The sequence below is a fragment of the Panthera leo genome, chromosome D1, assembly GCF_018350215.1.
Source record: "Panthera leo isolate Ple1 chromosome D1, P.leo_Ple1_pat1.1, whole genome shotgun sequence".
Lineage (NCBI taxonomy): Eukaryota > Metazoa > Chordata > Mammalia > Carnivora > Felidae > Panthera > Panthera leo.
Window position 1 is genome coordinate 5,532,118 of NC_056688.1, and position 18,221 is coordinate 5,550,338.

At 38.2% G+C, this 18,221-nt stretch overlaps 1 protein-coding gene across 1 annotated transcript in view; it reads right to left on the reverse strand.

Moving 5' to 3' along the window:
• Positions 1–7,330: 7,330 nt before the first annotated feature.
• GUCY1A2 (guanylate cyclase 1 soluble subunit alpha 2) overlaps positions 7,331–18,221 on the reverse strand; it is a 321,468-nt gene continuing 310,577 nt past the window's right edge. The window contains exon 8 of the mRNA XM_042904735.1: positions 7,331–8,185. Coding sequence (XP_042760669.1) covers positions 7,978–8,185 — 208 coding nt within the window. The 3' untranslated portion in view covers positions 7,331–7,977. The remainder of the gene's footprint in view (positions 8,186–18,221) is intronic.

Below are 18,221 nucleotides of genomic sequence, written 5' to 3' on the forward strand. Positions count from 1 at the left end.
TGCCAGAACACCCAGAAAAAGGATGTATAAAATCAGACTGTATTCTTCTCCCTGAATGTTACCTCAGCCAGGCGTGTTATAAAGGGGGAAATGTTCTGACACTTCCATTTACCTTTATCACAGAAACCACGGCTGGTTCTATCTGCCACCTTCAGAGGGGTTCTATATTTATCTCCGTGAGGCTCTAATCCCAGCATTACTGGTGGTGCCACTACTGAGCGGCTGACACTACCTCCTAAGAAAACAGACTATGGCTTGTGAAGAATTTTTTCCCTTTTCTCTTTTCAAAATAAGAATGATCAGCAGTCAGATAAGTCATTTGGCTTCATGAAACCACATGTGTCTATTATGGAAACTTCCTCTCCTCTAAGGGTATCTATACCTTCCTGAAAAAAACAAGTAAATCTTTTTGCTTAATCTCTTCTAACGCTCCTCCCATCCCCACCCTTTCCACACATCCCGTGTCCGTCCGTCTGAGTCTGACTTACAACTGCCAGGCAGCAAAATGGCAGGAGTGTCTTGAAAAACGGAGGTAGTGTGAAGAAGCAATTTTGCACATTTCTGATTTTACCCCAGTTAATACATGACTGTATTAACAGGCCACCATAAAAACATATTTAGAAGAATCTCTTCTTTATCTCCAAATAGTGAAAAGGCCACAGAAGAAGGCTGAACATGAACTGATCCCTTTATTTTTAAAATATGTATCAAAAGAATCAGAAACAAGGTACGACTTGGGCTTGCTATTTAGTTTTCTGCTTTCCATAATAACAGTACTGACGTCTAATATTAAGAATGATCTGCTCACCAATTAGATGAATTTGCTGAGAGGATAAGTTCACTATAGTTTAACACGTTCAAATTAAGTATTTTTCATTCTTAACAATCAAAAGCACATTTACTAAGAATTAAGCATCCAATGACATACCAAAAGAAAATTGTCAAAAGCTTTCTCAGGGACTCAACAATCCTGCTGGATTTTCAGCAGGGGTCTTCTCTAAATTGTGACAAGGATGCTGCCTTAACTTTTGCAGTGGTAACAGGAAGGTAATCTAGCAGCAAACTCATGCACCATCCCAACTGTATTCAGATTCATGGTTAAAAGAGAGCTTACAGGCCGAGGCAGTGATGGGAGCTGTAATCTTATTGAGAGGCCTCTGAATGGATCCTAAACTTATGTGACTTTGCTAAATGATAATCTGATGTTTAGAAGTTCCTCGGTGTCACATAAATTTACTGGTTGCTTTTAGCTATAATCCTAGTATGTTATGCTAAATGGTGGAGGGGTAATTTAAGTATTAAAGGACCGATTATTATTGATTATGCCATATTTGATTAAAATTACATTTTGAGACTAAACATTTAAGTTCCTCAGTTTGAAATTTGCAAGCTTCACTGCTATCATCAAAATAGTTGAGAAGGGCAGGTTATTTGCAACATGGCTACAGAATCATTTTCAGATGTTTCTTAAATTATGCTACAGGTGACATCCAACCAATCATATTCTGGAGACAAAATACTATTGTACTCACTAAGTATTTGCCACCATAGAAAACAGTAGTTGTGAGCTCTTTTTGTCTTTCATCTTCTGAGACCTTATCAATCCAAGAGTTGAATTTACATGTCCTAACATCTATCTACATTTCTGCAAAGCCTACATTCTCAACCAACTCATCCAACCTCTGCTCCACCTTTACTCATTTATCCATCCTTAACTGTTCCTTACTACTATATTCCACAAAGATCTGAAAGTCTGGGCAACATTACATACACATATCTCTTGAGAGGAATAGAAATCATATTACAATAGGTACTTAAAAGTTATACAAGAGAAATAATGTGATGGGAGTCTATTACTTTATAGCATGTGTGCAAATGAATAACTTCTGAGACAGATGAACCATATTATTTGCTCAGCTAATTTTCGTCCAACTTATCACTTGCTGCTGCTCATTTCGCTGTAGTAGAATCACGGATATCTTTTGAGAGTCCATGCCAGCTATATTATTGCTTGTATAAAACGTGTCTCTATTTCCCTAAAGGTTCTATGACGTGCACAAAAGTGCAGGTTTCATGTGGCATCATACCATGGCTTAAATTATTGCTTGCAAGGTTGTTATAAAGTATTGCTAGGAAATCATTTTTAGATGAATGCACAATTCAACGTGAAAAGTACAGAGTGAGACTAAGTATTGAGTTGGTGATTTCTTATAACATAAAAATCAAAGCATTCAGAAATCAGGCTGTCACTTCGACATTTGCTTCTGTGTTCAAAAGTTGATAGTTAATATCTTGGTGGTGAGGATCAGCAAATACTATGATATCCTGCACAGCTCTGGTGGTAACTAAGAAAATGGTACCATATCTAGTGTGCCTGATAGCCCTATAGTGAGCAATATTCATTCCTCATGCTTATTAGTGTTGACTCCTTTCTCTAATAGGTTTGAAATATCGTGCTCAAAAAGCAGACTGTAAATTTGAGACTAAAACTAAAATTAAAACTTGTGAAGGAAATAATGCCACAAAGCCCAGAATACTTAGCTCTTCAAAATAACTACACATGACATAATATATACTCCCTTAGTCAACTTGTATTTATTCCTAGTAATTGGGATGATTTGAATACTCTTCAATAATTCCCAAATCTGGCTATATATTCACATTACTGAGAGTGATTTTTTTCTCAGTACAGATTCCTAGGCCACACAAGTCAAGCTCAATAATTTGTATTTCTGAAAGCTTCCTAGGTCATTCTTAGGTAGGCAGTCAGAGACTACCAAGCTGATGAGCTGAACCATTGAACAGGATCATTTCTTAATAAGGATGGGATGGCAGTGGAGCACTTGACTGGTGCTGTGCTCTGGTCACAACATATCGGAAATAAAAATGCAAACTTTAATTTTTGACCTTGTAGGTCCTTCAAAATGGCACTCCTTTTAATCATGTTAATCTCTACATTCGGCACACACACGCACGCATACGTACACACGCACGCATACGTACACCCACAAACACACAAAGAGCATTCATTACATTATAAAACTGTAACTATTTTATAAGGTGAGATTGACTGTAGCACTGACCTTTCTTTATGAAAGGGAGAAGGAAAAAAAGGAAGGAAGGCAACAGAAAAGCAGCAGGACAAGAATACTTAGGTTTCATTTGTTTGAATCAAGTGTGAGGAAGGAATTTTGCACACTATCTCAGTATATTCTGACAAGATTTATGCTACTCTGTCTATAATATCAGAGTCTGTTCTTCATTCACCACCTCAAGGATCCTCCTACTGAGTCCAATGCTGGGGCCAGTTTATCCACCTAACAATAAAGTTCAGTCATGTTAACACAACTTATGTATATATGAAATCAACTGCTTGTGGATGAAGTATATTCCTATCAAGAGCTACCCATACAGAATCATTCAGATTGGAATATGTTAGCCTCTGATTACTCAGTCTCTCCTATACTGTGTTTTTCCAGCTCTATCTCATAAAATACCCTTATAGAAGCCTCTGATACAACATAGATTTTGTAGTTGAAGATCTATAACTTAATAATAGAAATACCTAGGCTGCAGTATGGGGCTTGGTCCTTGGACTTGAGTTTCTAGGTATTGTTGGCTGAAAGGCATCTGGTGTTGCCCAAAGCCTATGCAGAGTCATATATCATTCATTTTGAAGGAATTTTCTATGAAGTTACACCAAGTGCTTGGAGTCAGATTGTTATTTTGAAGACAAAGCACAGGGAAAAGCTGCAGGTGTTGGCATGCCCCAGCACAACTTGAAGTGCTTAGTTCACTTCAGAAGTGCATTGTTACTTGGGCCTGGAGTGAGTCTTTCTGTCTGCCTGAGACAGACATCAGCAACTTTTGCTGTGGCCATCTTAGGTTCAGAAGCACAAGGAGGATGGGGTTGTTGGGGCCATGGCTGAGGGAGCCAGCTTGTTTCCAGTGACAGCATGGAGTAAGACAGGGTCATGCTCCAAACGCATGATAAGACAGAAACCTACCTGTGTAAATAGGCCCTGACGATCCGTTATACCTGCCCTCAGCAAGTCACGATCCCAAGGCGCTTTCAGGAAATATATGTAATGACATAATGACAGTTGTCATCTTGAGTTCCTTTTTGATATCTCCCAAACTGAAATACAGGATCTCAATTGGTAGCAGTATTTTTGTACAAAAAAAAAACACAAAAAACAAAAAACCAAAAAAACAAAAAAACAGAGCTTGGTGGTTTTCCAGGCTCTGAGGCTTTGCCTTTTCTTTGCATGCATCAATTTAATTTTGCTTTATTGCTTGAAATCTTTGGAACATTTTGCACAATTAAAAGCCCTGCTGCACTTGGGAGTAAGATTCTGTAGAAGCTGTTGTCTCGTTTTACTGTTTCCCGGAGAGGCACATTTTTGCACTTTAACAATAAAAGACTATGTCCCTGATACTATTGTCATTGGACAAGAAGACCAAGTGTGAGACCATGAGAGTTCACATTTGAAGTGCTGAATCCATGGACTCAAAGTCTCAGGCATCAGTGCCCATCTCAGAGTCCTAACAGGTCATAGCTCATTGGACTCCACACAGTCAGATATTAAAAGAGAATTCCAAAATAAAGGAGAAGAGATGGATATCAAGGCAGGTTTTAGACAGTTTGGTCACCTGTTACATAGGAGCTATATCTTCTTTCCTTCTTGACGTCACAGTACGTAGCTGAGACAGCCCACTGTCTTGTGTGGGCATTGAGTATTAATCTTTGTTATTATGGCTAATGTTACCTATTTATCCAGATTCCCAAAGCACATACTGTGCACTGTGTTTAGGGGTACATATGAAGGTATATGACCTTGTTGAATAACTGATTTATTTGCAAACAATGATGTTCTATCAAAATAATACTAGTGCCATTGTGAATCTTTGCTGCTGATGCCTAGTCATAAGGTGACTTTTTCAAAACAGGTTCCTAAAAGAACACTAAACTGAAGGAGCTCTATGTGCCAAATTATATTTTAATGTATCCTTTTGAGAGTGGATTAATACTGTTTCCCTAATGTAATACCATATGTCTAATGAGACACCCCATTTACATTCTCTTTTAATCTGCACACTAAAATGCATCGTGTCTGCAACAGTTTTTAGGTAAGAATAATGTATAGATATTAGTCAAGTGAAATCCTCGCTATGATTCATGGTTATAGTTTTAATTCCAAAATGGAGAATATGTGGACTGTGTTATATCGGAGAAATAAAAATGTAAGAGTTTTTCACAGTTTCTAAATTCTATGACAGCAGCTAGAACGAAGGCCATTTTACGCAGTTAACTTGCAAACACATAGCAACAGCATAACTAATAGTCAATGCTTGCAGGTTGGCAAAATGGAAACAGATGAGACTATTGTCTTAGACTCGAGCTTCAAAGATACATTTAGATTATATTGTTTGAAAAATGTAGTTTACATCCTGTCTGTGATATATGATAAATCTCTGGTATCTTTTTCGTTGTGATATTTGTGACAATGATATGGCTACTTCTCTAAGTAGAACCATAGAAACTAAAAGAGTTTGTTATTTTGACCAACTGAATATATATACAATTCATGTCTTGGGCCCTATTACCAATTACTGGATAATGAAGTGGATTTTTAATGATGCTTTTAAAATATGCTTGCCATAGATATTCTTAAATATAGAGAGAATGATCATCTATCTAGAATAGTTGCTCAGACAAATCTTCACAAAAAACAGAGAAATAAATTGGATGATTACTGGAAGTCCCTTTTGGCTTTATGGTTACAAAACACATTGTTTACCACCCAAATGTTTATTGATTTACTTATGATCATAATAAACCCTAAGTAAATTCCTGTGCAGCATAAGCTTCCGTGACTTGAGCAAGCTTGGTGCTCTCTCCATGTTCCTATGCTGTACAGAACACATTGCAAGGGCTGACTGCTTTTAGTATGAGGGCTCCGGTGCTCCCAGCCTGTGCTGGCCACCTGATGGTAAACCTCTCCTTATTCCCAGTTAAGGAAGTAGTTTAATCTCCCAGTCCCCTGAAGAGATTCCATGACAGCACCCTGTTCTCGGTCTATATGCCTCCCCTTAAATGTCCAAGCTTTCTGGCCTCCATGTTGTTCAAAACAGAGGCCTACTAGACCCAGGGAGGAGAGGGACAGGGAGCTATCAGAGAGCTCAGGGTCTAGATCCTGTCTCCACACTAAGTGTTGCCCTAGGGTCCTCATAAGTCTTGGGGTGCAATTACAAAAGTGATCACCATTTTAACAAATACTTGGCATATCTATAAATGTTTTCTAGCTACACACTTAGAGAACTTAAAAATACTCATAAGCCCCACAGTTACACTGGACATTAGTTAATATGCTCCTTAGCTGCGTTTTGTCGTAAACAAATCGTAATGCAGCCGAAATACCTGACTAGAACAAGAAATGGATTACATTCAGTAGACATAAGCGGTCTATGAGGATACCATCTGAAGGAAAAGAAAGAGCCCCTTCAAGGTTTCAAGGAAACCAATGTTTCCAGCTCATCAACCTCAATAGAAACTTGGGTTTTATATTTGATCCAAAAGAGAAAAACTCTGGACAGGCTGTGCTCCTAATTGCAGGGCGAGTCTGCGATAATATTTTCATGCAGTATTGATTCGTGGGAACAGCTCTCCATGTTAGCACCATGTGCAATAGAAGCCTATCTGTCACGATGACAATTACTGGGCCTGAAGGCTAGACCTACTTCAGCATTCACCAAGGGGATTCACCGACTGAAGAGTCACATCAATGAAACTGCAGAAGAAAAACTCTTTTGTTTTTTTGAAATCTCAAAGCCATAAAATACAGGGTTCCTCCCCCACCCCCCACCCCTGGCTTATTTGGCAAGAGGAAACAGCATTCTTGGCAAAATGTCCCTACTACTGCTTTGTCACTAATGCCAGCGTTGAGGAATTTGCTCCCAAGAATGGCAGGTAGACTTAGGAGGCATCAGTGGTTGGGCAAGGTGGGGTTGGGGGGGAAGTACTAACAAGTTCCGTAGCAGCAAGCTGCTTATGACAATGTCCTCGAACATGGAGCACAAGCTACCTAGATTTAGAAGCGCTAAATTGAAAAGGGTCCAATGCAGCAAAGCATTTCATTGTAACCGGCATTCAGTAGAAGATAGTAAGAAGACTTTTCTGTGATCCTAGTTATAGTGCAATCTGTTATTAGGAAATTTGATTTCCTCTGGATTCCATGCTACATTAATTAAATTTAAAAGATACGTTTACTAAGCAGACTTACGGTGCTTTCTCAGCATCTGAAATCCTGTTATATGTATTCTCAGTCCAAACACTAATCTGTCTAAATATGTCAAACTACATTTGATTAATAGGTTAGTTACATAATATACCAACTACACAGTAGCAGATTCTGACAATTGAATAGTGTTGTGTGTGAAATGGAATTATTCAGAAGAGAGATGTATAAAAATAGGTAATATCCCTAAAATATTTTGTGGAGTTATAGTTCTTCCTGCCAGGAAGGCAACCACAGAGCTATGATGTACGTATGAAATGTCTGTTCGGGGAAACAAAATTATAAAATATTCCTCACATACCAACTCACTAAATGTAGGAATTGATCATCAAAACTGGCTCTCAAAAGTGATAGAAATATATAGGGAAAGATACCTGTATGTGCGACAAACAAGAAAACACAGAATCTATTTATTGGTTAGTTGTGATTAAAATATATATATGACTAAAAGCACTCCTATGGATGGACACCTCTTATTTCTGCCCCGCCCCCTCCGGTTTCTTTTTTACTGACAGTCATCACCCACCTTTTTCTAGGATTATTGCCTAACATAACACAGAAATTCTGCTGCTTGTTCTCAGCAAATCAGTGGAAGAGAAACAATCTCTTTGCACTCCCCCTTCATGACCCATGTTGTGGGCTTGTGCTTTGTGGAGAAGTCTTTGATCTGCTGAAGGTCTCAGAGGCTTGTCTCCCGGAGGAACATGGTGCCAATGTTGTAGGAAACTTTCTTGATTCTTGATGAAGAAAGAGAAGGCTTTGGCTGCTTAGGACCAGTTCTTACCTCCAGGAAATAGCAGATCCCAGGGATTTCCTTTGGAAAGTTATCTGGAAGCTCTTCACGGGACCGAGGAATGAATGTGAAGCTTTCTTCCCGTTTTAATAATCTAAGAAGAAAATACAGATAATGTGAATCAAATAGGTCAAATCGGCAGGATAAGGGAGAATAAACAGACAAAAAATTTAAAGGCTCAGGAAGCCAATCAACGACCAGGCTCATGTTGACACCTCTATTTCTTTGTAAAACACGTGGCCTTCCTAGGGCTCCAATTGCCAGGAAATGTTGTTTGTCAGGAAAGATGTCTTCATGTTATAATTTTTTTTAAAAAATGCTATTTCTGGTCCTACTTGAAAATATTTTTCAAATTTGATTTTTTTCCTAAACAAAAGGCAAAAGGAAACTGTACAATGCAAATTCTTTCTTTTTTTAATGTTTACTTATTTATTTTGAGAGCATGTGTGCATGCACACAAGCAGGGAAGGGGCAAAGACAGAGAGGGAGACTGAGAAACCCAAGCAGGCTCCAGGCTCAGCACGAGCCCAACTTGAGGGCTCAATCACACGACTGTGAGATCATGACCTGTGCCAAAATCCAGAGTCAGATGCTCCACTGAGTGAGCCACCCAGGCACCCCATGTATAACACAAATCTTTATTTGAATATGTAGTATTTACCCTTTCTGGTTTTAAAACCAGCCTAAATTCTGGAGCACTCCTCTTATGTTTTGCAGATTCTTGATAGGCTTTAAATGCGTGTCCTGTGTGTCAAACATATCAGTTATTTAGCATTGTAGAACATTCATGACTTCAAGTGTCTTCAATAGTTGGTCACTGATCTCTAGCAATGTTTTGTGAACTCCAGCATTTACTGGTCAAACAGTGTGACTCTTCCCTTCCAGTCACACTTACTCTTTTCTAGTACACAAACACCAGAGACTTACTCTTGTCCAGGTCCATGAAACATTAAGTTCAATACCCAGACCTAAAGGTGTGGCCCCGCCATTCAATTTAACTCAACAGCCCTCCTAGGTTGCTTCTTATTGCCTGAGAAAAATCTCCTGGGCACTCTTGTGAATATACTTGTGAGTAGAATACCAAGTTTTGTCAACAGAGATGGAAACATGGAATAAAAGCAGCAGGAAATAAATACTGAAAACCAAAGCCCACAGTAATAGGGAAATGTGTGATCAGTATCAATGCATTTCCAACCATGTTTACATAATGAGGAAGACAGTGAAGGGTCTGCATCAGCAGTAGGGTAAGACAACACTTTGAAATCCTAAACATGTAGACTTTATTTGGAAGGCAGAGAGTAGCCAAACCCAGCATCACCCCTTTCCTAAAAACAGCTCATTTTCCTGAGCCAGGTGAATGGTGACAGCAGATACCAGGTATGCAGTGTAAGAGACTGGTCAGGTACAAGAACCAGCTGTGGTAGAAGGCAGGGTCAAAAAGGGCAGTAAGTTCATGGAAAACAAAGGACGTGTGGGAATGAAAGATCATTGCACAAGCACTGATAATCATCTCCACACTGAGAGGGAAAAAAACATTCCTTGATGTTTAATGGATAAAATATATGAAAACAACAGCTGATAGCACTAAGAATTCTTATAGTAGGAGGAGCAGTCTATATTTACTTTTACCAACAGGAGTGGTACTAATTTTGCTTTGTAAAGGATTTTTAAGCTTTAGTTGTCTTTTTAATGTTTATTTCTGAGAGAGAGACAGAGATGGGGGTGGGGGGAAAGCAAGAGAGAGGGAGACACAGAATCTGAAGCAGACTCCAGACTCTGAGCTGTCAGCACAGATCCCGACACAGGGCTAGAACTCATAAACCATGAGATCATGACCTGAGCCAAACTCGGACGCTCGACTGACCAAGGTACCCAGGTACCCCAAGGATTTTTAAGTTTTAACTCACCATTTCTTTAAAAATATTATACAATGACCATACTAACTTGGAATATAAGGAAATGAGGCTCTAAAATTTCAGAATTCTTTCCCTTTTTCATCCTCATCCACATAACCCTATGCAGAATCTCTTCTCTGACAACAACATGCTCTTCTCTGACAAATTTATGGTAAAAGCAAGCCTGGATTAAGTTAGGCTGATTTGCTCAATCACTCTAATTTAATGTCTTAAGCAGTAAGACAGCAGTGGCCTTGGAACTAGAATCCAGATTTGTTAACTCCTAATTAAGCTCAACCCTGTAATAAATAAGTCTACACTAAGATAGGATGCCTGGAGGGCTCAGTCAGTTAAGCCCGACTCTTGATTTCAGCTCAGGTCATGATCTCACAGTTTATGGGTACAAGCCCTGCATAGGGCTCTGTGCTGGATTCCTGCTTAGGATTCTCTCTCTCTCTGCCCCTCCCCAACTCATGCTCACTCTCTGTCTCTCTCAAAAAAAAAAAAAAAAAAAAAAACAAAAACAAAAAAAACTACACTAAGATAGCTTTCTGTGATAACAATGAAACTGAGATATAGGTAAGGCATTAATGACAATCACAATGAAATTTTTGGTAGTTTGCTTTCTTTTTGTTTTTACAGATGTCAATTTTCTGTACATACAATATATAATCAGTCACTTCTGAAATAAAATGTAAGATTCCTCAACAGTAGTTAAGTTTAGCACTGAATTCCACAATAATTTTGCTTAGCTCAAACAGAATGGTCATCGATGTGAAAATATTTGGGTATCAATCAACAAACATGTTGAGTGCTGGCGACATGCTGTAATGGTTTTCTGAATGGACGAGAAGAAGTAGGGATGCCCAGAATGACTTAACATAGAATTTAAAAGGCAAGAAATACTCACAGGAACAAAGTAGCAGTAATACAAGGTGGTCTTGAGTAACACATAAAATAAAATCCAAAGAAGGAAATTCTGCATGGTTACTAGAGAGATGACTGTGCATCTTAGTACAAAAGGCAAGAGCCAGAGCAATAAAGTTCACCTCTACCAATTATAAAATTGAGCCACAACACCAACCTTTCAAACAAGTCTCCTTAAAGGCCCATGCAGTAGATAGGACTCCACATGAGCTATATTCTTCTAATTTATGTTAAGTCCTCTATTTTTTTATGCTCTATTTGAGTCACCAAGGTCTTCATATTTTGCCGTAATTGAGATGTTCTGACACTGAAAAATAACATTGAGTTTACATCTATGAAAGTACTTGTAAATGACTGAAAGTGGGTCACTAGCGGCTTTAGAGGCAGTGCTTTTAAATAATTCACTGCACTTTGGTAGGAAACTTAACAATGAATTGATCTCTTGACCTTTTAAATACGTCTCATCTTTGATGTGCTAAAAATCACAAAGACAGTAGCTTTTATGGGGCTTTATTCTTCGCCAACTAAATATTTTGGTATTAATAAACTCAGTACAGTTTTAAATTTCAATAACATGAATGAGAGCACAGAAGAGCAAATTCACAGAAGCTCCTATGATATCCAGGATTTAGCAGCGTTTGTATAAATGAATGCTGAAGTGAAATATTGAGATGACTTCCAGTAGTACAATCTGAATGAGTTCCTGATGGGTCTGTGCGGGAGGTCAGGGGAAACATTTCACACAGCATGCCTGGCGATGATGAGTCGTGGTGCTGAATAAATGCTCAAATGTGTATACAGGGATTAGGAATTTATACACTGATCACTCCAGAACCTCTGATCCCCTCTGAAATGCTTTATTAAGTCCAAGTCCCTGGGCTGGCTCTAAAGCTCTGCCTAAGAATCCATTTCTTCAGCAACTTGGGACTGATATGGAAGCTTCGATGCCACACAAATCTAAATTCATCCCCAGCCATAATCCCCAGCTGGTTGATATATAACCTGGGGGTTTTGGCAACATGTTTAATAAGTATTGGGAAGGCACACAAATCCTACTTCACCTGCCTGTTAGTATTCATCTTCTCTCAACAAAGTTTTTCCTACAAATTGATTTTCAAGATGAGAATACTCCGCTGCTTTGAATCACTGGATGGCCCCCAAACATGTGAGGGGAGCTGGATACCATGGGGGTCCATGGAGCTGCTCCCTCACTGTTAGGAAAACTAAGCCATCTCTGACTCACTCAGTTCTTATTTGCACATCTCTGACCACACCAAGCTTTGTGCTCTATCCTGTATTCTGTCCTATAAATGGACCTGAAACTTATTCGCACTGAGGTCCAAATGACCTAAATGTAATTTACATTTTAACACGGGACTCAGAGCTTTTTAATAGGTAACAGAATTGTAACAATGACATTTCAGGCAACTTATTCTGGGATTTATTAACTTCTGCAGATCAGAAGATTTATTAACTTCTGCAAATTGGCTTCTATAAAATACAGCTTGGTCATCTATAGGATAAGGTCAGAATCTGGTCTTTCATTCTTCTATATACTTTTCTCCAATTACATACAATGATTTCATTGTGAATTATGTCCACTTGCTCTATGTATTTCCCGCAATTCTCTAGACTCTATTATGAGGAAAAATAACCAGTCGTGCAATTCTTGAGCCAGGCTTCATGCAGTCTTTGGTCAGTGAATTCAGCCGTCAGCCAGTCAAAAGTTATTTTATTCAATGCCTTCCACGAGCTGGGTGCTGACCCAGTGCATTTCTACTTCTGATCATATTAATTGTGGGACAGGAGAGGACTGAGAAGAATTTTTATTTTTGCTGAAAATATCTTTCTATAAAGTGGTTGGTTATGTTTTTGTTTTGATTTAGCCGAGTGGACACCATGGACCACCCACAGACAGAACCTACCTTGAGGAAATTAATACATGTCGTTGCAGTCTCTAATGGTGACCCACTAGTGTAGGTAGTCACCTAAGACCTACTTGTTTGAAGTCATCTTGTGAGATTAGAAAACCTTCGTTTCAACAACTGAAAAGATCCATGTAACATGCAGAAAGCTCTGAGATAGTGACCATTCAGAATGCTTACCAGAGTGGTCACTAACTTGTCTACTAATTACCATGCTACCACTCGCCAAAAGGGGATGTAAGACCGAGGCAAGATAGGGTAATATATGCTGCATCTTTCAGAGCTGAGGGCCTGAAAGATTATCTGGATAATGACCTTTTAAAGACCTTGGATGTCTGAAATGTCTTTAGTTAACTCTCAGTTTGATTGTTCTCATTAGGCATTAAATTTTTGTTTGGAAATTACTTTCCCCTCAGAATTTGCTGCTAGAAACTCAGATTTCATTCTGTTTGCTACTCCAGTGGATATGAATTTTCTCCTTGATGTTGATCAGTCTCTCTCATCATCATCATTCTATCTCTGGTGTTAGGAAAATTAAGGATAATATATCTCAATGTATCTTTTTCTCTACCTTTTTTAAAAAAAATTATTTAATTAACTTATTGTGAGGCAGCAAGAGACAGAGCATGAGCAGGGGAGGAGGAGGAGGAGGAGGAGGAGAGAGAGAGAGAGAGAGAGAGAGAGAGAGAGAGAGAGAGATTGATTCCCAAGCAGGCTCCACACCGTCAGCACAGAGCCCAACCTGGGACTCGATCTCACGAACTGTGAAGTCATGATCTGGATAGAAACCAAGAATCAGACACTTAACCCACTGAGACACCCAGGATACACTGCACGGGGTTTGTTTGTTTGTTTGTTTGTTTGTTTGTTTGTTTGTTTGAAGTATAGCTGACCAGTGTAACATTTGTTTCAGGTGTACAACACAGTGATTGGACAACTCTACAATTTAGGCTGTGCTCAGCTCAAGTGTAGCTGCAGTCTGTCACTGTACAACACGATTCCAGTGCCACTGACTACATTCCCTATATGGTACCTTTTACTCCCATGACCAATTCATTCCAAAACTGAAAGTCTGTACCTCCCACTTACCTGCACCCCTTTTTGCCTACCCCCTCCTCTATGGCAACCACCAGATGGCTTTCCATACTTATGAGTCTATTTTTGCTTTTTATCTTTGTTCATTTCATTTTTTAGATTCCACATACAAGTGAAGTCCTATGGTATTTGTCTTTATCTGACTGCTGAATTCACTTAACATAATGCAACCTATGTGCATTCATTGTTGTCACAAATGGCAAGACCTCATTCTTTTTTATGGCTGAGTAATATTCCATTTTTTAAATATACCGTATATTTATCCTTTCATCTATGGCTACTTAGGGTGCTTCTGTAACTTGACTACTGTAAATAATGCTGCAAAAATATAGTGGTCAAGATATCTTTATGAGCTAGTGTTTTTTTTTCCCTTTGGGTGAATACCCAATAGTGGAATTATTGGATCATACAACATTTCTAGTTTTAATTTTTTGAGGAAACTCTATACTGATTTTCACAGTGAATGCACCAGTTTATGTTACCATCAATAGAGCACATGGTTCTTTATCTCCTCATCCTCACCAACTCTTGTTATTTCTTCTCTTTGTGAAACCAGCTATTCTCAAAGGTATAAGGTGATAACTCATTGTGGTTTTGATTTGCATTTTCCTGATGATCAGTGATGTTCAGCATCTTCCATGTCTGTTGGTATCTCTATCTTTCTTTAAAAAAAAAGAAAATGTCAGATCAGGTCCCTTGCCCAATTTTTAATCAGACTGCTTTTTTTGTTTGTTTGTTTGCTTGTTTTTTGGTTTTTTTTTTCTTTTTTGGTGTTGAGTTGTATAAGAGGTCTTTATAAATTTTGGAGACTAATCCCTTGTTGGATATGTCATTTGCAAATGTCTTCTCCCATTCAGTACGATGCCTTTTTGTTTTGTTGGTAGTTTATTTCGCTGTGTGAAAGCTTTTTATATTGGTGTAGCCTTAACAGTTTATTTTTGCTTTTGTTTCCTTTACCTGAGGAGACATATCTAGAAAAAAATGTTGCTAATATTCATGCCAAAGAGATTACTGCCTATGTTTTCATCGAAGAGTTTTATGATTTCAGGTCCCACATTTAGGTCTCTATTCCATTTTGAGTTTTTGTGTATGCTGTAAGAAAGTGGTCCAGTTTCATTTTGTAGGTAGCATCCAGTCTTTCCAACACTGTTTACTGAAGAGATTTCCCCATTATACATTCTTGTCTCCTTTGTTATAGATTAATTGACAGTATAAATGTGGGTTTATTTCTAGACTCTGTTCTGTTCCCTTGATCTATGTGTCTATTTTTGTGCTAGTGCCATACAGTTTTCATTATTGTAGCTTTGGAGTATATCTTGAAATCTCAGATTGTGATCCCTCCACCTTTGTTCTTTCTCAAGATTGCTTTGGCTATTCAGGGTCTTTTGTGGTTTCATACAAATTTTTGAGTTATTTGTTCAGTTCTTTGGAAAATGCTATTGGTATTTCCACAGGCACTGATTAAAAATATAGAATGCTTTGGGTAGTATGGATATTTCAACAATATTTATTGTTCCATCCTATGAGCATCATATGTCTTTTGTGTCCTCTTCAATTGCTTTCATTAATCTTTTAGAGTTGTTGGGTACAGGTGTGTCAACTCCTTGGTTCAATTTATTCCTAGGTATTTTGTTTGTTTTTGGTGCCACTATAAATGGAATTGTTTTCTTAAGTTCTCTTTCTGTTACCTCATTATTACTGTATAAAAATGCAACTGATGTCTCAGTTTGGTATCTTGCAATGTTATTAAATTTATTACTTCTAACACTGTTGTGGTAGCGACTTGAGGGTTTTCTATATTTTCTCTGTATCATGCCATCTGCAAATAGTGACAGTTTTACTCCTTCCTTATCGGTTTGGATGCCTTTTATTTCTTTTTCTTATGTAACTGTTGTGACTAGAACTTCCAGTACTATGTTGGATAAAAGTGATGAGAATGGACATGTTTGTGTTATTCCTGGTCTTAAAGAAAAGGCTCTTGGGGCGCCTGGGTGATTTAGTCAGTTAAGCATCCGACATTGGCTCAGGTCATGGTCTCACAGCTTGTGCTGACAGTTCTGAGCCTGGAGCCTGCTTCAGATTCTGTGTCTCCCTTGCTCTCTGTCCCTCCCCCACTCATGTTGTCTCTTACTCCTTCAAAAAGAAACATAGGAAAAAAAAAATAAAAAGCTGTCAGTTTTTCCCTATTGAGTATATACTATCTTGCATTTGCCACACCTTACTCTTACTAGGTTGAAGTATTTCTGTCTAAAAACCCACTTTGAGAGTTTTTATCATGGAAGCATGTAGGATTTTGTCACATGATTTTTTTTTTTTTTTGCATCTACTAAGATGAACATCTGATTTTTATCCTTCATTTGTTACCATAATGTATCAATTCATTTGCAGACACTAAATCATCCTCATACCCCAGAATAAATCTTACTTGATCATGGTCAATGATCCTTTTATTGTATTGTTGAATGCAGTTTGCTGACATTTTGCTGAGGATTTTTACAACTATGTTCACCAGAGATATTGGCCTATAATACTCCTTTTTTGTGTTATCCTTTTCTGGTTTTGGTATCACAGTAATGCTGGCTTCATAAAATGTGTTTGGAAGTTTTGTCTTATATTTTTTGGAATAGTTTCAGGAAAATTGGTATTAATTCTCTTAATTACCTGAGAAGAACTTACCTGGGAATATATCTGGTCCTGGACTTTTGTGGCAGTTTTCCTATTACCAACTCAATTTTGTTACTGCTAATTGGTCCTGTTCAGATTTTCTCTTTCTTCCTCATTCCATTTGGAAGATTGCATGTTTCTAGGAATTTGGCCATTTCTTTGAAATTGTCCAATTTGTTACCATATAATTTTTCATAGTAGTCTCTTATAATCCTTTGTATGTCCATGGTATAGATTCTTCTCTTCATTTTGGATTTATTTCATTCCTCTCCCTTTTTTTTTTTTTCATGAGGAGTCAAGCTAAAGCTTTATCACTTTTGATAATTTGGCCTTCCCCAAAAACAAACTCTTGTTTCCATTGATCTTTTATTTTTTTTATTTTTAATGTTTATTTTTTCTATTTATTTTAATTTTTAAAAGTTTTTAATTTACATCCAAGTTAGTTAGCATATAGTGCAACAATGATTTCAGGAGTAGATTCCTTAATGCCCCTTACCCATTTAGCCCATCCCCCCTCCCACAACCCCTCCAATAACCTTCTGTTTGTTCTCCGCATTTAAGAGTCTCCTATGTTTTGTCCCCCTCCCTGTTTTTATATTATTTTTACTTCCCTTCCCTTGTGTTCATCTGTTCTCTGTCTTAAAGTCCTCATATGAGTGAAGTCATGTGATATTTGTCTTTCTCTGACTAATTTTGCTTAGCATAATACCCTCTAGTTCCATAGTTGCAAATGGCAAGATTTCATTCTTTTTAATTGCCAAGTAATACTCCATTGTGTGTGGATACACCACATCTTCTTTATCCATTCATCCATCAGTGGACATTTGATATCTTTCCCTACTTGGATACTGTTGACAGTGCTGCCACAAACACTGGGATGCATGTTCCCCTTTGAAACAGCATACCCATATCCCTTGGGTAAATACCTAATAGTGCCATTGCTGGGTTGTAGGATAGTTCTATTTTTAATTTTTTGAGGAACCTCCATACTGTTTTCCAGAGGGGCTGCACCAGCTTGCATTCCCACCAACGATGCAAAAGAGATCCTCCTTCTCCGCATCTTCACCAACATCTTGTGTTGCCTGAGTTGTTCATGTTAGCCATTCTAACAGGTGTGAGGTGGTATCTCATTGTGGGTTTGATGTATTTCCCTGATGGTGAGTGATGTTGAGCATGTTTTCATGTGTTGGTTGGCCACCTGGGTGTCTTCTTTGGAGAAGTGTCTATTCATATCTTTTGCCCATTTCTTCACTGGATTAGTTGTTTTTTGGGTGTTGAGTTTGATAAGTTATTTATAGATTTTTGGATACTAACCCTTTATCTGATATTCCGTTTGCAAATATCTTCTCCCAATCCATTGGTTGTTTTTTAGTTTTGCTGATCGTTTCCTTTGCTATGCAGAAGCTTTTTAGCATCAATTGATGAGATCCCAGTAGTTCATTTTTGCTTTTGTTTCCCTTGCCTCTGGAGAGATGTTGAGTAAGAAGTTGCTGCGGCCAAGGTCAAAGAGGTTTTTGCCTGCTTTCTCCTTGATGATTTTGATGGCTTTCTGTCTTACATTGAGGTCTTTCATCCATTTTGAGTTTATTTTTGTGTATGGTGTAAGGAAGTAGTCCAGGTTCAT